Raw genomic sequence first — 22,269 nt, 5'->3', positions numbered from 1 at the left:
TCACAATTCCTATGCACAAAGCATGCACTTTTCTCATTGGCCAATGCACTAAGACCATATGATTTCTGTGGCCATTACATGCAGGGACGTGGCCGTTACTTACAGTCCAGTCTTTTTTGGACAGCCGGTCGGTGTACATCCTCTAGTCACATCGACATACCTTATTTCAAAGCCAACCAGACAAAATTGTTTCCTGTGGCCAGGCACCATCTTGCAGCTACCCACAGCTGCCTTCACTATGCATAAGTAGACCCAGAGCAGCTGCCGAGCCTTGGGGGACCTTCCTCTCTGGACGGGAGAGTGGGGCGACGACGAGGCTGAATCCCACACAGAGAGGAGAGGACTGAGTGAAAGTACAGTACAGTACACACCAGGGTCCCCTCAGGCTGCTTGCTGTGCTCATGGTCAGAAGGGGTCACACGAACGAGGGGAGTGGGTCAGGGCTGGGGACGGCTACTCCCGCCACACCGCCACTCTCCCTAAAAATACACACTCACACAAATACACATGGGGGCGAAGGCAGCAAGTGCCTCACTTGCCTCCCCAGTGGGTGCCCAGTGTGTTTGGGCCTGTACTGTACATGGTCATTTTGCAGAGTGAGTCTCTGGCATACAACAACCTTTGAATGGGACTTTGAATGCACATAGCAACAACAACACCCGTGGACCTGTCTCATAACAAACCCTACGGGCATTCTGAAGATATGACACACAACATGCAACTCCTCACAAAAGCGAATCTTCACAGAAAAAAACATCACACACTCGACAACATGAGCAGCTGTCACACAATTACAGAGCCTAAGTGACTGGATCATTTGTCAAGCTGGGCTAACCTGACTAGGGTGATCATGTGCCACCTGAGAATGGAACCCCCCATATACCATGTCATATCTTGTCTAATGAGTGATGAGTGCAATGGCTTTGCGTGCCACAGATGCACATGAGACGAGAGGATAGACTGCGTGTGAAAGTGTGCCTGTACAGTATGTGTGTGTGTGTGTGTGTTCCTGTGTGTGTGTGTGTGCCAGTGTGTGTGTGTGCCTGTGTGTGTGTGTGTGTGTGTGTGTGTGTGTGTGTGTGTGTGTGTGTGTGTGTGTGTGTGTGTGTGTGTGTGTTTGTGCCTGTGTGTGTGTGTGTGTGTGTGTGTGTGCGCCTGTGTGTGTGAGAGTGTGTTAAATAATGAAAGAAAGCATACTGTGTGGAACTGCTGGGGTGAGAGTTGCATGCCCCCTCCCATAAATCACTAATAGAGTGATGCTGCTTCTTGCAAGCACCACTAATGACATGGTACAAAACATCCTGGCAATGAAAAAAAAAACCGATACAGGTGCTTGGTGTTCAGGGTCAAGTTTATTTTTTGGTAATGTGTTACTTGAACTCTCTAAGAGAAACATTGTTAGTAATTGTGCACTTCTACCCATTATAGTTCAAATGAATGAACCTTATGCATGAAAGGCTCTTCAAAGGCAGCTCATTTGTTTCCGGTGGAGCCTGGTGTGTTTGAACCTGCCGCTGTTGTTGATGTAATTAGTGTCTACACAAACCTGGTTTGTTGTTGCATCTAGTAAATCAGCATGTGACGACGTGAAAAGATGTACGCGTGTGTTATTATTTTTGGGCAAACAAGATATTCAATGTTGGAGAGAACACGCGCGGAGCGGAATATAACAGAAGATGCCGTTACAACACTGCTCCACCGGAAATAAAGGAACTGCCTGAAGAGCCTTCCGTGCATAAGGTCCATTGGAACCTAACTTATATGCCACACAATGGGAAATTCCTGTTTAACATGCATTACCGAAATACCTGCATGGAATCCATTCAATATCAGCATAACACCTTTAACACACTACTGGCGATATACTTCAATTCAAACAACATGAAAGGCATTAACAACAGGCGATCCTTAAAAGCACCCCACACAGTAGAGAGCAGCTCATTGCTCCATGATTAAATTGCTCTTAGTTGTGTGCTTAATTGCTGGGGCGATGGAATCAACTAGCAGGACATATCTGCGAGCACAAATATCCCCACAGACCTATCAAACATGATAATACACTGCTCACCAAAACACACAATGGGCTCTCGATACTTTGCAAATGTGTATGTGTCTGTCTGTATCTTTTGTATACTGAGAGGTTAGTCCATCATAGCATTTGTCAGTAATGTGCTAAATATTCTAATCATGTCTCAAATTGATTCTGTTAACTGGGCTACTAAAAGGCACAGCGTTATGCATGAAATATAGCTGCTGTCTCTCTGTATCAACATTCACGTTTTTATCATACTGTTCAGGAAAATTCTAATCAGGCAGAGAGCTGGGTGCCTCTCTCCTATGCACTAGGCTTTTCCTCTGTCTGTTTCTCATTCCTCAGCTGTGCCTGGCTTGGACACACAAAAGGAAAAGGAGCCAGCCAGCCGGCTGAGATCCACACACAGATCTATAAATAAAGCTGAGAGCAAGAAACCCTAAAAGCAGTACAATCAGGCGTGCTCCCTGAGGACCGCAGACTGTCTCCCCCTGAATTCCCTGCGATATGAGGGGAAAGTCTCCGCTGACTGATGAGGCCGTTTAAAAGCTATCAAAATGGTTGCCGTTGCTGCTGGCGTATTTGGAATGGTGCATCCACACATAATTAATTTCTGGCTGATGCCTGCCTGATGGATTCACGAGAGAACGAGAGAGCCAGACTCTCTTTGGCAAGGACATGCAGTATTTTTATGATCTATTTCTCCAGGTAGATCTCTTGGGCCACAGAATGGGACAGATGGCGGAAGCTCTTTATATGAGCAAACATAACTCAGCGCATCTTTTAAAGAAAGGAGATAGGGACACAGCTGACAGACAGACATTTCATATGAAACCTGTCTTTGTCACTAATACTTCACCAAAGGAAGGCATGCACCTCTACTGTATGTATATATGTATATGTATGTATGTATGTATGCATGCATGTATACGTGTGTGTGTGTGTGTGTGTGTGTGAGAGAGAGAGAGTACATATGTGTCTACGTGTATGTATGTGTATGTCTGTGTGTGTGTCAGGATAGGTGTGAAAGTGGAAGCAAAGTACTGTTTAATCTCATCTATTATTGGAAGTCACCACATTTGGAGATGGAGGTGTTGTGCATACCCATAACATCTGTTTCATTATTGTCAAGAGTCATATTACTGTATCATGTCGGAGCAATTGTCGCACCTGTCAAATATGTGTCCTTATGTATATTTTATTCTGAATTGTGGACATAAATAAATTATTATGCATGTATGCTTACATGTATGTACAGTATGTATATGTATGTGTGTGTGTGTGTGTGTGTGTGTGTGTGTGTGTGTGTGTGTTTGTGTATGTATGTATGTATGTACAGTATGATCGTATCTATGCATTGATGTAGATGCTGCATGTGATAAATCCCACAATATGTTGAGGCTATACCCTGTTCCCTAATGTATACAGTCACACTTTCACTGGCATATTCTGAGAAGAACAGCACCGGTCTTTGTGAGCTTGAATGGAAATCAATACGGAAGGCCATGCCGTTGAATCCAGCTCACCGTGCTGTTTTTTTTTTCTTTTTTTCCAAACAGACCTTTCAATGGGAAATGCCAAAGAGGCTCATTCTTAATGAAAGTGACCTGAATTCAGTCATGGTGATTATTAGGAATAATATAGTAGCACTCAGGTAGACACTATACACCTCAAAAGTACACTCTCCATGCACTGGAGAAGAGGAGTCGATCGATCTCCCTTGAGAGCTCAGTAAAAGAGGTCAGCTGAGAGATTTGTGTCTGAAGTTTCAATCTAGAGTGCAGGCAAGCGTCTGGGAGAAGCCTCATTTTCTAACGAAGGCAACTAGGGGAAATTGCCCTAGTCTTATCTCCCACAATCTTTTGCATGTTGCATACCTAATTGGCTACCACAGAGAATGCTACATGCAATATGTCAACATGAGAGTGTGAAAAGACAGCATAGGATGGTGTAGGTTTGAACATTATCTTGTCCGCTTCTCCATTACCAGACTACAATTCAGATGACGCTAATGTGAGTTCGCAATATCTGGTAATTAATTTGCCTCATCAGTTTATAAAACGTAAGTTCTTTTTTTTAAAGAATATGATCGATTTAAAACTGTCAACAAACAAAAATGCGTTCAGAGGAAAAATAATGAGTTCACATAAAAAATAACTATTCTCTCGCTGTTCTCAGAAATTAAAGCAGATAACAGCCCCCAGCCCACCATCACTGAACAGGGATGTTTGCTCGAGCTTATATGCAGAGAGCCAAGAGCGTTTAGATATTTTTCCTGCTCTGACCAGGCACCCTGCCGCAGTGGGACCATTGGTGTCTGAACATATAACTGTTACAGTAGATTCATACATCTCATACTCACACAATTAGTATCGAAGCATAATGCACAGCCTATTATAGGGTATAGGCCTTAACTATCCAGTGGGGATGTAATGATACACCCAACTCACGTTTAGGTATGATTCACGATTTCAAGTTCACAATGATTTTGTACATTTATTTTTACAGAATTACCTGCAGACAAATTATGTCTGAAAAATATTCCTTTATTTACATAAATGGAGAGGAACACAGAGTTTGAACTCGCTGTCAGCTAAATGTCCCAGTCCCATGCGTATTATCCAGATATGAGGTTGTTTTAATTTGGAATCATCTTTTGACTCCCAATTGTACTATCATTGCCAATCTTTGGGACGTCTGTTTTATCAGGAGAGAGACACACACAGGCCCAACGCTGCCACTATAGGTTGATCAGGACACTGGACACCCCCTGTCTTTGTCTCACCCTTGTCACATACTGACTAAATATAATCCAAACTCTGCCCATTGCAAAAGGCTAGGGTCCCTATCTTATACACAGCCCATTGTTGTTCCATACGCAATGTAAGTCTACTGTAGCTTACACCAGATACAGCAATTATTATTCTGCCAGGCACACGAGTTGACGAGTTGTCAAATGCACTTTGCCAAGCCACAGGCACGTCAATAAAAAAACTAGGTGAATAAAACTGATGAGTCCCAGCCAAGCCTGATGTGCTTGGATGAACGTCCTTAGGATTTGTATCATTTTGAATGTCATTGGGGTAACTTTGATTGTAACCCCTTGTCAGTCTGCAGTGAAAGTAAAGAACTAAGTATAAGACTTTGTTTTGTTTTTGCCTATGATTTCAAACACAAGGCGAGTGCAGATGTGTATATAATCTGCTTGTCACACACACACACACTTGTTTTTAAAAAAACAAGCTTTAGTGGAATCCCGCTGTTGAATACACATCTCACGTGCACGCTAATTCCTTCTGCAGAGATGCGCTCACTCATCGTTAAAATACCAACAACACAGTTTGATTTTGCACTCCTTGCTCTTAAAGGAAATGGCAGATGCAACACACACCCATGATTAATTAAGAAATTAAGAAACTTAACAGCTTAAATGGGGCTCTAGATATTTATCAGGCAATAAATCAGTGCTTGCTCAGGGATGTGGTTAGCCAAATTTCAACCCGAGAGTTTCGTGTAATCCTGATTTAATTTGAATGTTCCATCATGCTCATGTTTGGTCTCAAATTGCTTTTCGGTAGTGGTAGTGTGACAACCTTTTTTTTCACAAGGTAATTATCCTGAACAAGAGTTATGCAACATCTGGCTAAAATGCTAATCACGCAGGTTATGGATGTCCCTCCCGCTTATCCAAAGAACTTCCTGTCCTTGAGAACCCATGAGCAGGTCTTGGCTCACAGTGCTCTATTTTACATCTGCATTATTTATGGATTTGTTGTTATTGGCTCAGAGAGGGGGTGTACTTCACAGATCAGACAGGCTCCAGCCCAAGCATTTCACCCTGTGCAGTCATATCCCCTCAAGGTCCCCACTTCTTTCAAGTAATGTCATTCCATCCTACTACATACGCAGTGTATTCAGAGTTAGATTATACAGCCGAGTCTAACCTACAGTCTAGTCAAGTGTAGTCTACACTATCATTGGGAGAAGTATAGCATGTTTCCTGCAATTTGAGACGACTCCATCGAACCCCATGCAGCAACATTAGAATACTTGAAATGTCACATGCATTTACTGTAATGGTTCTAAAACCATTTCAGACCCGCATCCTTTCAGTTAAACATGTTCTGACTGTCTCTGCTTGCCCTCCTATGGATGTGTTTCCTTTCAGTAGTATGTTTTATCGCTGTGTGGGTACAATGTCGCTGTGGCGTGAAATCCTTAATTTGGAAAGTCAAGACGTCCTCATGCTTGGAGATGTGCTTGTTAGTGCTGCAGGACTTCAAAAGAGGGTGAAGTTGGAGCTCTGCGTGCATTCCCCAAAGACAGAGCTGTACGAGGAGAGCAGGTGAATGAGAGTTTAAGATGCACTCTCGCAACGAGACTTGGTATTTTGACCAAAGTCTTCCTGGCAGTGTAATATGTGTGTGTGTGTGTGTGTGTGTGTCTTTGGTGTTTGATGGCAACTGTTTGTGGATAGGCACATCTGCCTAAATGAATGTGTCTCTGTGTGGAGGGTATATTCAAGTATTATGTACAAGTATGAATGCCCTCTGTATGTGATTGATTGTGTGTGTGTGTGGTGTTTGTGCGTGCCTGTGTGTGTGTGTGTGTGTGTGTGTGTGTGTGTGTGTGTGTGTGTGTGAGTTTACGTGTGTTTTGTCTTGTCTGCTGCTGTATGGCAGTGACAGCGTGTGTGTGTGTGTGTGTGTGTGTGTGTGGTGTTTGTGCGTGCCTGTGCGTGTGTGTGTGTGTGTGTCTGAGTGTGAGTTTACGTGTGTTTTGTCTTGTCTGCTGCTGTATGGCAGTGACAGCACACCTCCAGGGACATCCCACAGCTCCGCTCCATTTCTACCCCACTGCCTCGACTCCACTCCGCTCCTCTCCACCATAAATAAACCAGCCGCTTTACCGGAACACAAACCAAGGGCTGCGCCCAAATGGATTTACAATCTCCCCACCATGACAGTCGGCAGCAGATCATTATCTACCAGTTCCAAAAACAAATGTGACAGTCACATGGCTCGTCCATGTTGCCTCACCCAATGACCAGGCTCTTCTTAAACGCGTGGCAACCCCGCGTTGTGTCCATGGAGGATCTGGCGTGAATATATAGAGGGAAAACAACAGCCCTCTCATGCACACCAGCACATCATTTTGGGCTTAGTCGAGGAAAGCTGGTGCCATAGTAGATAACCCAAATTAAAATTAGCATAACAACGCTAGATGTTTTTCCAGCAGGCCACCTCAAGAAATGGAGGGAAAAGGACATGAGATAATCTCACAGCAGGGTGTGACTGTGAGAGGAGAAAGAAGAGCAGCAATATGACTGGGACACAGTAGTGCCTAACTTTAAAGCATGCGTGTCAAAAAAGCTACTTGCTATAAAATGATACACCGAAGTACTGCAGGCTGATGGAGTGTGTGTTTGTGTATGTGTGTGTTTATATGTGTGTGTTTGTTGGGGTACGGGTAAGGGTGGGGGGGGGGGTGTTGGTGAGGTGGCAAGATCATTTGGGAGGGTTTGTCAATAGCCGTCTCAGAGCCTGCGGGATCCAGGAGTTCTGCGCTGATCCTTTAATCCCATGTGCCGAACGATAAAAGGAGCCGGGGAGGCAGTGAGGTAGAAACATAAATATTTACATTCTGCCTTCAGTCAGCTAGTCACCGCCACAGCGCAGAGCTGGGCAGGCGAGCCGAGCCGAGCTGAGCTGAGATGAGATGAGCTGAGCTGGGATGAGATGAGCTGGCTGGCAGGCAGGAGGGGAGGCAGGCGCGCGCACGCACGCAGCCCCTTCGTTTCCTTCCCAGGCAGCGCCTCCATCCCGACGTGTTTTTGTCATTAATGTTTCATAGGCGGAGGACATACGGAGCACATCGGCGGGCCGCTGCTCCATCACTGTGCTTGCAGGGATGTCCACCTTTCGGTAGGATACACAAGCAGCTATTTACAAACGGTACATGGGTGCACTTGACCCAGAGGCAAGGGGCCTCCTCAGCGCAGCATACATACAGCATAGCCTGGCTATCACCAGACCAAGCTCGACCTTTTAAGATTGAACATTAGTCTGGGAAGTCTGCTCTGTATTTTCTACTGCACAAGAGGTGTGATGGATGGGCATAGTTCAAATGACTCGGTACGCAATTGGGTAATACAACTTGAACCAAAGATCATTGATCCGGGTATGCCAGGAGGATAAGCCAATTTGTGATTGGTCCCGATTTGTAACAGAATAAGCATAGAAACATTTGGAGGTTTCCAGCCTGAGCTGCAAGGCAAAATCAAATCGCCAGCAGATCGGCTGGGTTTACCTTACATATGAAACCGTATGGGTTATAGACAGAATTTATGGGTCTGCAAGGATGCACGTAATGTATCAGGTGAACTCCAGTGCAGCTGCAATGACAGTCTCATCACCTGGGCAGAGGGATCGCTGGGTGTGTGGTCAACATCTTGCACCTTGTTGAATGAAAGCCCTATTTTTAGTGTTCTGTTGCAGAGGCGGAGCCAGACATTATGAACATCCGGGGCTTAAGCCCAGCGGGGGGTCTGGGGGTTCTCCCCCAGAAAATTTTGGATTTCTTAGATGCAATTTCCTACATTCTAGTCCACTTTAGGGAAGACATCGCAAATCCTAAACGCCTTCTGATTCATATCTACATTCGCAGTTGCATGGCCTGCACAAGACAATACTATGAGCTAGGCTGTTTTAAGGGCAACATTTTCACTACCTCTACTTAGAAGCATTCATCCTGGTCATTGTAGGCTAAGTGCCATTCACACATGCTACATATTGTTTTTTCCCAGCACAGTCTAGGCTACCCAGATCTGCCACAATATCTTGTATAAATACTTGCATTGATTTGGCCATTTCTATTTAGGCTAGTGATGAAAAATGACTTTTTGACACTTTTTGCGCTCCATATTTGTGACACGGGCTGATCGGACCTGATGTTTGGGTGATAGCACACATGACGTGCACACATGATGATTATCTATAATATTAAGATACTGCATTGCAACGAACAAAGTAAAGGCAAAAAAGTGTTTATTTTTCAAACTAATTTGGATGCAATATGAGTCTTGAATTGGATACAGAGTTTGCTAGGATCTCAAAACTGTATTATGAACGTGCAAAGATAACGTTGGATTATGAACATAGGATATTATGCCACACAAAACATTGGGTAAGTGGAGCTAAATTAAGTTATTTTGGCGTCACTTCGTCTGTTTTATGACCTAAGGTTGTATTTGGTAGCCTATCTGTATCTACGAGAGTAGGCCTAATGGTAGCCTACGCTATATGACATTATTATTTGTTTGTCGCTTCGTCTGTTTTCATAACACAAAACGATCGATGTATTTGGTATCAATGGAAAGCCCCGTTTCTCCTCTTTCATTTGGTATGCGTGTCATGTCTGTGCGATGCCAGGTTCGCGAGTAATTCAAGCGAGAGTAGGCTAATGGATGCAGGTGAACACATGGCAATATCATTAAATAAACAGACTGTAAATTTAACTTCGTGATTTTTTAAAAAAAAATGTCATACTTGATCGTACAGACTAGTGTCTCTCGTTGGAAAGCCCCGCTTCTGCTCTTTCATGCAATAAAGGTCATCTCGCTGCTACTAATAATCCCGGAGCAATGTAACCGAGAAGAATGGATGTGTTTTTTGACGCACTTTGTGTCAGTCGGACTCGTTAAAAAAGATTCGGGGCTTTTGACGTGAGATCCGGGGCTTCAGTCCCCAAAGCCACCCCCTGGCTCCGCCACTGTTGCAGAGGCAATTTCACATGGCTTGGTGTAAGTGGTTGGAGATTAATGTCTAGTCAGTCTCAGGGAATAGAAGAGGATTTTCACGGTGTCCAAATAGCACAGATATATAAGCAACTCTCATAAAATGACCCTATCATAAATAAACAGAAACTTACAGTCACAAAACACATACAACACTGTCTAAAGTGCATACTTACGATATGTTCCTACCCTTTAATTATATAAGATGTAGGGTTATGTAACATCCGTCCCAGGGAGCATTCAAAATGCATGAGAGGTTGTGCTCAGTTCATGGTGGAAAACAGCAATGTACTGTACATGCACAGCCATTGGACAAGAAGGGAAAGCAGAGGTGGGGAGGGGCGTTTGGGCATTTCCACTTAAACGCCTTAAAAGAGCTAACCTCGTTTTATTCCTCATCTCGCCCGTGGCCAATAAAACCCCTCTATCACTTGACATCCCCCCCACCTTTTTTCCTGTCAGACCATCTTTTTCTTTTTGCTGTCCTGGCGAGAAAATAGAGATTGGAATAATATTTGCCCGGGCCTCTTGCTAAAGGCTTAAGAGGTGTCTGCGGCGCGGGATCAGTGTCATCCCTCAGTCCTAATCCCGCGGGCTCTGTGCTCCACTGGTTGCATATGCTCTCGGTACTCTCATCCTCTTGGCCCAGCAAGCTCATGGGGCGAACAAAAAAAAAAAAAGAAAAAGAGCAAAAATCAATGCCCTTGTTGTCCTTGTCAGTGAAGGTGGCAGGCTGCCATAGCTGGGGGGGTGAGTCACCAGCGGAGGTGTCCGGCCCCTCAGTACGCTGTTCTAATTACTGTTTAGGACCCAGCCGTGGGTGGGGGGGGTGGCTGTGGACATGCCGGCCAGGAAAGAGGCAAACATCCATTAATTAATGAAGACTTTAGGCATTAGACAGAGATACCAATGTTAGGCATTAGAGACAGAGATAGAGAATGACAAAATGCAGTGCGAGACTGTCTCTCGGAGAATGAGGTTGACTAATCATTCTACATTTGAATATGCAGTTGACAAAATGGGTAACTTTCTGCATGCATAGTGGAATGACAAAGAAGAATGGCTGATTGGAGGATACCCATTTGTATGAAAGAGGAACTTTTCCACGCTAGAATTGGAAACTTTGGTAACGCTTTAGAATAACATGTGCTTATTAGCTATTAACAGTGCATAATAAGCAGTTAACAATTAGTTACTAACAGTTAGTTAACTGTTGTTATCCTTTAATAACATTAACTAACTGTTAACATACAGCTTGTAAGTGTTAATAAGCAGCATTTAAAGGTGCTTACAAGCATATTTGTTAACAGTTAACGTGCAGCTTGTAAGTGTTAACAAGCAGTTTGTTAATGGTGAAAAAAGACATGTCTTACCTACTTGTAGTAAATTCTGCAGCCCCCCAATCTAAAGCGAGAACTATGTAACTAACAGTTAACAAGCCACTTCTTACCTGCTTGTAGTAAATTCTGCTGCCCCCCAATCTAAAGCGTGAACTATGTAACTAACAGTTAACAAGCCTAACGTTCTATCTTTAAATCGGTTAAGCTGTGAGAAATGCACCTTCAAAATTGCTGCCAATGGTGGGATGCGAACCCGGGCCGCCTGCATCGCACTGTATGCTGTATCCCACTGAGCTAAGTTCACATAATCATAGCAGGTGAAATTGTTTGACTTGTTTCTAATTCCCGCCCATGCATGTTTTTTTATCATACCAATTACTCTTTCTACAAATATGTTTCTGATGGTGTTTCAGTTCAGTGAATGCATAAAACCATTTTTTCCCCAGTCTACGTGTAAAGCAAAGATCATAGAGCGCTACGCTCCGCTCTAGAATCTTTGGCGTAAATATTTGGTTACCTAGCAACCGAGACTTAAACGAAGTTTAAGCTAGTTAGCTTAAAACAATAATGGGTCGTATTAGCATTAGGTCAAATAGAGGCGAGGCAAGATGTCTGTCCCTATTTATAGTTTCCGACTCCTCCACTTTTTCTTAAATGATAGCTCTTAGGGTGTGTTTTTATATTTGTAAAAAGATTAATTGGTATGATAAAAAAAACATGGGCGGGAATTAGAAACAAATAAAACAATTTCACCTGCCAACATTGCGTAAACTTAGCTCAGTGGGATACAGCATACAGTGTGGCGCAGGCGGCCAGGGTTCGCATCCCACCATTTGCAGCAATTTTGAAGGTGCATTTCTCAGAACGGTAGGCTTGCTAACTGTTAGTTACATAGTTCACACTTTAGATTTGGGGGCTGCAGAATTTACTACAAGCAGGTAAGAAGTGGCTTGTTAACTGTTAGTTACATAGTTATCGCTTTAGATTGGGGGGCTGCAGAATTTACTACAAGTAGGTAAGAAATGTCTTTTTTCACCATTAACAAACTGCTTGTTAACACTTACAAGCTACACGTTAACTGTTAACAAATATGCTTGTAAGCACCTTTAAATGCTGCTTATTAACACTTACAAGCTGTATGTTAACAGTTAGTTAATGTTATTAATGGATAACAACAGTTAACTAACTGTTAGTAACTAATTGTTAACTGCTTATTATGCACTGTTAATAGCTAATAAGCACATGTTATTCTAAAGCGTTACCAACACTTTTTCTCATGGCGACATGGTGTTAAACTAGACATATTGCATAGGGGTAATGTGACAACCAACACATTAAGAGAATGAGCCAGAATAAAGTGAAATGAGAAAATATCTGCCAATGAAAATGTAATAATACATAGTTATGGCGGCTACACTAATCTGGTGGGAAGAACCCATGAGCTGCACTCTGTAGTTCTGTGAGGACTTTTACTTCCAGGTTACCCACCTCTTAGTATAGTGTATTAGATGTGCTGGAAGCCACTGGCTTCAGATGTGAGATATGAGAAAAACAACTAAGTTGAATCAAGTACAGTATGGTCAGTGTAAGCAAAGTGTAAAAGGTGTCATAACATTTCATATTTTCTTTGACTTAAGGTGTCGCTAAACATACTTTAAGTGATACACCTAAACTAACTGACCTAACTGAAAACTAAGTTTACGGTATACTACCCAGTTACATTACTTAACTGTTTATTTTCCACGTCTACACAAAAGTGAGAGGTATAATAAGTAGAGTTCGGCTGCATTCTGAGCAAACGAATGTGTCACCATTTGTTTGTTTTTATTTGCTTGTGTATATTGGTTTCTTGGCAGAGTATTGTGCATTACATGGAGGTGCGCTTCCAAAAAATATTCTGTTAAACCAGCGCATGGCTCTCTGCATCCTCCTGTTCCAAGACACGCTTGCATGCCTGCAGAAGCACTGAAACGAGTGGTTAGCCAGGCTACACAAAGCGAAAGCATTTGCATGTTGGGTAATACGGGATAAAGAGCCACTCATTAAATCAGGAAATGAGAAGAGTGATGCCCGCCCCTGCCGAGCGTGATGCTGCTAAATGAGACACAACCTTGTCAAAACACAACACAACACCGGGCAATTTACATTTTAAAACACAGAGTGAAATGAACGACTATTATCCTGACAAAGAACTCTCTCTCTCTCCCTCTCCTTCCCTCTCCCTCCCTCCCTCTCTCTCTCTCTCTCTTTCTCTCTCTCTCTATGTATGTATGTATGTGTGTGTGTGTGTGTGTGTATGTGGGTGGGTGGATTTATGTTTGTGTGCTTATATGCATTTCAAATGTCTTTCCCCATAGAAAAACATACACATTGAGTTTCAGTTGATTTTTCTATAGGTAGGAGTCCGTTTTGAACAGCCTTAAGCCTTTCTATTCAGGATGCATGGCTTTAACTGGAGCCGACGTGCAGCCATATCTGGCTGAATTGTTTTTGAAACCAAGTCAGGGGAGGACAACATTTAGCTGTCGCTTCTGGGTTATGCTCCTGAAAAATCCCATGCCAAAATATTCATGTCAGGCAAATGATGTGAATAGAATAGACATTTTCCTTAACAGGACAGACAAAAGCTGTAACCCCCCCCCCCCACACACACACACACACACACAAACACAATCACACGCACACGCACACGCACACGCACACGCACACTCACACACACACACACACACACACACACACACACACACACACACACACACACACACTCAACTTGCATAAAAAACTTTCCTCCATCTAGAGGGGGCAGGAAATATGAAGTTAAGGCCGAGTGCTCTCCTACACACAATCCCAAGAGACACAGCACACAGACAAAAAGCATAGTCAATAATTCATCTGTGCCATCCATTACATAGCATTCACTATAGATCAAGCCATGGAGGCAGGTCTACTGCACTACTCTTCACAAGCACCCTCCCTAATCATGAGTTCAACACACTAACCACACACACACACACACACACACACACACACACACACACACACACACACACACACACACACACACACACACACACACACACACACACACACACACACACACACACACACACACACACACACACACTCATACCCACACACAGCCTGAGGCCTGAGACAACTGACTGACTCAATCGATACTCTCGCTCACTCATGGAGACAGATGGAGCTTAAATCAGATGACGTCTCAAGTTCCACATCCAAAAACACCAGCACTGGAAGTCTGAGAGGCAACACCTCCACCGACTGCTCTTACAGTAAGAGGATGGATGAATGGATAGATGAATGAATGAATGAATGGATGGAAGGATAGATGGATGGATGGATGGAAGGATAGATGGATGGATGGATGGATGGATGGATGGATGCATCACAACATAAGAGCTCAAGCCATTGGACTAATTGCTCAAAGAGATAAAAACGTCAAACAATATTTTGCTCAAAGCTTTGACGCTTTTCTTAAATGTCTCTTACAAAAATGACATACATGTATAGCTCACATACTGTAATAACCATTCATACATGATCAAAGCTGTTCACTACTTGATATCCGTTTAGGTTTGTGGCGTCGAAGGAGCACAGCATAGGCAGGAATATGCATTTGTTAAATGATTTGCAAACCAGTCAGTTGTGTACTCACCTCCATGCTTGTGAGGTTACAGCGATGGGTGCCTGCAAACCAGCCACTGCTGGAGCACTGATCAATGTCCACATCCTGCAGGTTCACATCCACCCGTACAACTCCTCTGCAGGAACAACAGACAGAGAGAGAGAGAGAGAGAGGGAGAGAGAGAGAGAAAGATGCTTTACTGGTCTTGTTTGTAAAAGAAAGAATGCATAAGGAGGGTGTCATGGGAAAGGATTTAGTCAGGCTTTTGATTAAAATTGGCTCCTGAACAGAAGCCTTGCTTTCAAAATGATCACTTGTACAATGGGCTACTCGGGCAATCAAGTATTAGGAACTGGCTATTTTCACACGTACAATAAATGAAAGAAAGCTTAAGCATAATCAGGCCAGACGTCATTAAAGGAGATTAGTTTAATTAGACTTGTCAAAAAAGACAAAACTCAACCTAAAAAGTGAGTCAGTCATGTTTGGGAGAAAGGACATACTAAAATATCTGAACCCTAGATCTACAGAAAAGTGACAGCTATTACTGTAAATGGCATACAGTATAGCGGAGCCAAAGCTACTACTACTAGGTCTGCTTATGAAGGAATTGTTCCTCGGTGTCTTCACAACAATCCCCATAAAATAAAAATAAAATCTGACCTCAGGCTGGCTCTGCAAGGGCCGGGGGGGAGGTGAGGGCTCCTGTAACTAGTCTGACACTTGTGTCCTGTTTCACACCACTGGCTTGACCCCAGCTACAGTGGACAGTATGAGGGTATCATTAGCGTGCCGTCAGATCGTCAGAAAGCCCTGTGGGCTAACGGACTGGCTCATTAGGGCAGGCTGGACTGCAGTGAGACCAAAGACCAGCCTTTTCAAAGGCACATCTTACCAGCGGAAATCCTGAAAGTCAGTGTTCACTCAGAGTGTGTGTGTGTGTGTGTGTGTGTGTGTGTGTGTGTGTGTGTGTGTGTGTGTGTGTGGTCGGGTAAAACAACCACTACATCCACTGGTTGGGAAGCAAGTGCTTTATTGAATCTCTTACAGCTCTGAAGGAATGTAGCAGAACAGAAGTTCTCTGATATATCTCAGTTCTCAAGGGCATCTGGCTCTTCCTTTTGGTGTTCTTCAAATGCTTTCTACTGGAGTAAATATGTGGAATGCACATCACCCATCAGTCTCACTCTCACCACGGTGTCATGCCCTTTGGTGTGTTACTCTCTTGCTATTTATCCCCTCCACACCTACCACATTAAAATGTGCTATGGTTTGTGTCTCACTGCATTTCATAGTAGGAGAGAATGAGACGAGATTCATTGCCCTCTCCATCTAGTCCCTGTGGCCTGGAACTTCAGCTCCATCCAAAGTTTGTGATATTAAGTGTGCGAGATAATGTGTCACATAATGTATGCTGGGAGGGGGGACACAGCATATGCTCGGCATTAAGTCCTGTTCAACCCCGTAGCTTTCCGACTGCGGCGCCTTTCTCTTTGATGTGACACATGGAGGGTCGGTGGCGCAGCAGACTAACGGCCCTATCCAAACAAAGGGGATGAAGAGGCTTAGCGCAGAACGACAGGCGCTTGGGTGCATTCTACATGACAATCTAAGGTGCTGGCTGGCATTTTCAGCCATGTTTTCCATGTGCCAGCCGTGTGGTGTGGGGCTCTGGTTCAAATGTTCTTGCTAGGTTGCATCAGGACAAGGAGGACTTGTAAGGGGAGTAATACATGTTGAGCATTTCCTGGCTCCTTTTCATTCACCCCTGTAAAAGGGACACGCCAACCTTTTGGGAAATAAACTTATTTGAGTTAGATGGGGCATTACATATTTATTGCACAGACTTCTCTCTTCTGTCTGACACCATTAACATAGCTTAGCATAATTAACAGGACGTGGGTTGCACCGGTAGGCCCTACTATAACTATAGCTATAGGCTAGCTATGTACGCTGACTAGCGTGTATGTATCCTGTTATCTAACTCTGCGGCTCGACGACAAACAAGCTCATTTCCCCAAAAGTTGGTGTGCTCCTTTAATCGAGGGGCATTCTAGATGAGCATCTCACGAGGCTGGTTATGATGATGCCTACAGTGTGCAAAGCGCTCACGAAGGTAAACGGAGGCTCCGCTAGAGAATGTGCTGGAGTCATAACATAATACTTTGTTTTCTTTTGTTCTTCTGTAAAAACAAAACAAAACAAAACAAAACAACTCCCCTCCCCCCTGCCATTTACTGGATCCTACAATAGCAAAGTCCAGCTCAGAGACTGCCTCTGTTTAGAGCCTCAAAGGAAGCTCAGAGGCTGGCAACATGGTTATATCTCTTTAATTTTCATCCAAATCGACATCTCCCTCTGTTGCGCGCCATAGCTGTCCAAAAGAACAGACTTGGAGCCAAATCTGACAGCAGCACAGGCTCAAGCACACAGCGCCTTCTGTTTCACTCCTACCATTCGCTCTCCACACCTTATCCCAGGCACACACACACACACACACACACACTTAATATGCACACCCAACAGCATCGTCTGGGGAGACTGCAAGCCTGTCAAACTTTCTCCCTCCCTGGAGAGAACTGGTGCAAACACCTTAAATGACAGGTAAACTGACCGAGGTCCTTGAGAGAGGAGGAGTGGGAGCCAAAGAACGGGGGAAACAGATGGGAAAAGAGAGAAATCAACATTCTTCTACACACACATATCTCTGCTCTGTGGACAACATTCTGTTACACATAGCTCTGCTCTGTGGACAACATTCTGTTACACATATCTCTGCTCTGTGGACAACATTCTGTTACACATAGCTCTGCTCTGTGGACGACATTCTTTTACACATACAGTATATAGTTCTATTCAGAGCCCTACAGAGAGAGAGTTGTTGCAACTCTCTATCTATATGGCTCTGGTCGCAACTCTCTATCTATGTGGCTCTGGTTCTGTTCTGTGAACGACATTCTTCTACATATATAGTTCTGTTTTGTGAACGACATTCTTTTACACATATATAGCTCTGTTCTGCGGACAACAAACGTTCTTTACGAGTTCTTGAAAAGGCAAAAGAGCACAAGATGCCAGCACACTGTTGACTTCATTACAAGAAACTACTCAAATGCATATTATCAAAAGACTAACTGTAATGTTGGCTGCCATGGCAATGGCATTCTCTATGCTGAATATTATGCCATAAATGACTGCTTTATGAGTGCATTTGTGCACCAGAGTATTACTTCTGATTTTTGATACATTAAAATGCAAGTTTATTATTCACAAAAGTATAATGTTTATCCATTTACACACATGGTTAATGTTTGCATGGTTCCTCAACACCTAAGCTTGAAGCTTGTGCAACGGATTAAAAATATTCAGTAAATGATTTTCAATGGCCTATAACCACATAATGGTCTAAACACTATCCCCAGCGGTCTTTGTTATGCTAAAATTCAATTAATAAGCATCAATGAGCATTTAAGGACCGGGCCATCTGCTGTAGATTACTGAATCAGACACAACTGCCGATTCCCTCAAAATGGGAAAGGGGTGGCATTTATAAAACATTTCAGACAGCGGACTCCTTTCTATCAGCTATAGTATTTCTTCCTCAGCTCACAGCCTTAACATATACTGAGTCAATCTAATATGCAGCTGCAAGTTTCACTCAGGTTTGGTTCCTTTTATCTGGATGCTAGATGACAGCCGGTGGCCATGTCTCGCTCGTCTGGGAGATGTGAGAGTGTCATTTCAAATCAAGTCATGAGCGGCCATGGGAACGAGATAGGGCCTTTTTTTTCTCCCTTTGAGCTCTACTGGCATGAGTCAACATCCAGCGTCAACCAATCAAAGGTCATCATGTCTGCGGATAGTGTCAAAGCCCCAATATGGAGCCATTACCTTAATGGCAGACTGTGAAGTGTGTGAACTTTAAAAGTCACCAGCAAGGATCGAGGGAAGAAATGTAAAAAGAAAAAACTCATCAGACTCCTCTGAGCCTCATCTGAGGACTAAGTCACTGCTGGCTCTATTGGCTTCTCTTTCTCTCCTTCCCACAAGCTGTGTGGCTGCGTCCAGCCTGTAAAACTAATAACGTCGCATATGGAATGATTAGTCTCAGTGTATGTCACTGAGTAGTCCAAAGGCCTTGACATGGGCACGGCCTTCCTCTGGGCCTCACAGTAATTCTGACTTTTAAATTAAACTCAACTGCAACCTGACTTCAGATTTTGACTTCAGTGTGATGATAAGGCACTTTGATATATTGCACCCTTTCGGTCATTTAAGCAATTTTCACTTAGTCCAAAAGTGATTGAACATATATTTGAATATCAATTGCAGCTGCTGATCTAAGGAGATTCTTTCTATTATAATAAGTACCATATTAGACTATTTTGGACAGATGGAAATGAACAGGACATTAACTACTACTATTAACAGATATGGCTGTATTATAGGCTACATTTAAATGTTAATGGAGAGTGTCTGCTCATGCGTAGGTATGCAGTCATATTGGCCTGTTAAATTCATACCAGACTCATTCAAGTCAATTCCAGAGGGTGTCAGGTTTCAGGTGTGGTGTACATCTTTCATCACTTATTCATGGCTGAATTGATTTTGGAATCACACAGACAGGGTTCTGTAAGGTGAGACGCTTTGAATTCACCACCAACTTAGGAGCTGTACACACATACCTACCATATCAGAGCACATGATTGAAATATCTACGGATGAGCGCACGCACACTCACTCACACACACACACACACACACACACACACACACACACACACACAAATTTGGATATGTTTCAAATACAACCACAGGACATAACCGTGAAGATCTGGTGCAGGCAACAAGGACGATACAAAAGGAATTTTAAGATAACGAAGACATCAAGTAATTAACGTTGTAAAAGTGTGTTCATCCAGTTACACATCTTGGCCGCTGATATCTTTGCCATCCGCTTAGCTTTGATGTTTCAGCGAGGCGTATATGTACATGGAACATCAATTAAACATACAGTGGATCCTCAAAGAGCTAGCTAGTGCCATTTTAGAATTTGTCCCAGCAAGAATACTTGTCTTGAATATCAAGTCAAACTGCTGTGAGGCTGTTTTTATATTTTCCTATTCATATTACACACATTCAAAGGTGAGATATTTTGCTGCACCAGTTTAGGTGTTTGTACAGTGATAATTTCTTGCCACACCTTTGGCCTGATAACAAATGACTCCATCCAGTGACTGGAACAACTAAGCTGATTCTGCCCTGCACACTGGCAGACAATTTATGAGCAAATTAAACAAATTAGTAAATTATATGAGTGAAGAATAATTGGGATATTTAGCAGAACACTGACAGCTTCTGATATATAAATCAACCCTGACAAGACCACTTACTCTCTACCATTACATTTGGAAAATATCAGGGCCGAATGCATATTTACACCCATTTCCGCTTATGATTATGCTCTCATTTTACATTCATGTTATGTTTCACTGAACATGAAACCTGAACTGCATGTGTGTAAGAATTGTATGTAAACAGAGCAAGATAAAAACAACACGTGTTCAGACCTGCCATAGCCAGTCATACCTGAACTCTGGCGCGGAGTTGGCCTTCAAGCCGTAGAAACCAGCAGATAAGGTGAGGAGCCAGAAAGGAACAAAGTTTCCGTTCTCGCATTCCAGATACGGAGCTGACCACTTGATCTGATCTTTGTCAAGAACATAACCATCCTGAGCGGTTCTGCCATCCCTGCTCGAACCCACACGGAAAACGTGTGGCTTTTTCCGGTCCCTAAAATCATGGTACCACTCTGAATCCGGCGCCCTGTTTCTTAAACGATGAGCGGCCGATGATGAAAGGTCCTGGAGCACTATGTCCTTATCTTTTCTAGTTGCTTGGAGAAAGACTTGAGGGCCAGGTGTGGGTGAGTCTGCGTGGAAAGTGACCACTGCCCGGTGGATTTTGGAGTCCCCCTCCAGCATGCTCCTGACCAGTGCATGGTACCACTGGATGTCGCGCCTTATCGACTGCTCCCTCGACCGGTTTGTTTGTAGAAGCATGTTTAGGAAGTTGGTGGCATGCGCCATAGTATCCAAAACACTGTGAAGGGAGTAGTGCGAGGCGACTTGAGAGCCACCGCGTAGACTACTCAGCTCATACCGCCGTGAGCAGTTTACATGTTCCAGCGTTCCAGAGTCTCCCGTGTGAAGGAAAGCGGTCACCACCCTGGGCAGGTCCTCCTCAATTTTGTGAGCGACCACCGTGCGTTCGGTGACGGGCTTGTTAAACAGTGTTGGGTGGTATTGCGGGTCACGATTGTTCGGAGTGCTGTACACTGGATACCTTGTCCTGGTCTCCGAATCTTTGTCATTATCTGACCACTCCACATATCCATAATTGGAGCCGAAAGCAAATCCTATTCGTAGGAGCAGGTATATCCGAAGAATACCCATACCGTTCGCCTTCTTGCCAGATAAGAATTCAGGTTTAGTTTACATCCAGTCTGTTGGGTACACCATAGCATACATTACCAGAACTTCGGATCTTTTTCAACTGACTCACTAATCTCTGGATAACAGTTGGTGGACATTAGTCGCCCACGCGTTTCGCATGTAATTAATAGTAGTTGAACGGATCAAGTGACTTACATGCTGCCCGCTGTCGTCTTTTAAACGCTACTGGAGTTTAGTCGCATTATTTACCACTGGCGGTCTCGTTCCCTCTTCTGTCGTTTGGTACCAGATGTTACCAATCAGACGCTCCCATCAAGAAAATGCGCTGCAATTGACTAAACCACTGCCCTGTTACCTTCACGCTGTACCTTCGCAAACATTGTGATGAAAGATAGCCTATCAGAACCTCAAAGAAAGCTGGAACAGAATGCTCTCGTATCCAGTTTCTTTATGGTATACGCCAGGACAGCTCACAAGTCGTAGACTTCTCTATGGATATTTCTTCTGTCAATCACGAAGCTGGGTGGATGTTAGGTGGGCAGAGTACGGGGAGCTGTCCAGTGCTGAAATCGGCGCCAAGGGTGGTCGCGGAAGAAATATCTGTTAGAGCAGTTAGACTACCCATATGGTCGTTATTGTTTATTGATGTAATTTATACCTCTTTGTCGTTTCTACGTCAGATTGTTTCGGAGTGCGCAAACTCCCTCCAGGACTGTTGAAATGTCATTTCATTGCCGATTTGGATTTTAATTTCATTTTAGCACGTGATTTCAGTTTGTTTGTTTGCTTTGTTTTTAAAACAAAGACAGTCACTTTAAATTGCATGTTCGTCAGTGGGAAAGCCTCATGTAATGGCTGCGGGCGCCCATCAAGCCAAATTAAATCTTGCAGACTGATTTGCATCATTTTGTAAAGACAGTATATTATAGATACAAAGTCAAGTCACGCTGTCAGCAAGTCATACCCTCCATCCCTACCCCCATCATCCTCTGAAGAAGCAAT

The 22,269-nt window shown here is 43.6% G+C and overlaps 1 protein-coding gene across 1 annotated transcript in view; it reads right to left on the bottom strand.

Annotated features, from left to right (window-relative positions):
- gpr158b (G protein-coupled receptor 158b) overlaps positions 1-21,267 on the bottom strand; it is a 42,203-nt gene extending 20,936 nt beyond the window's left edge. Inside the window, exons 1-2 of the mRNA XM_062551910.1 lie at positions 20,402-21,267; positions 14,844-14,949 (exon numbers count right to left, since the gene is read on the bottom strand). Coding sequence (XP_062407894.1) covers positions 14,844-14,949; positions 20,402-21,267 — 972 coding nt within the window. The remainder of the gene's footprint in view (positions 1-14,843; positions 14,950-20,401) is intronic.
- Between the last annotated feature and the right edge of the window lie 1,002 nt (positions 21,268-22,269).

The sequence above is a fragment of the Sardina pilchardus genome, chromosome 2, assembly GCF_963854185.1.
Source record: "Sardina pilchardus chromosome 2, fSarPil1.1, whole genome shotgun sequence".
Classification (NCBI taxonomy): domain Eukaryota; kingdom Metazoa; phylum Chordata; class Actinopteri; order Clupeiformes; family Clupeidae; genus Sardina; species Sardina pilchardus.
This window is presented reverse-complemented; position numbering and strand designations above follow the sequence as displayed.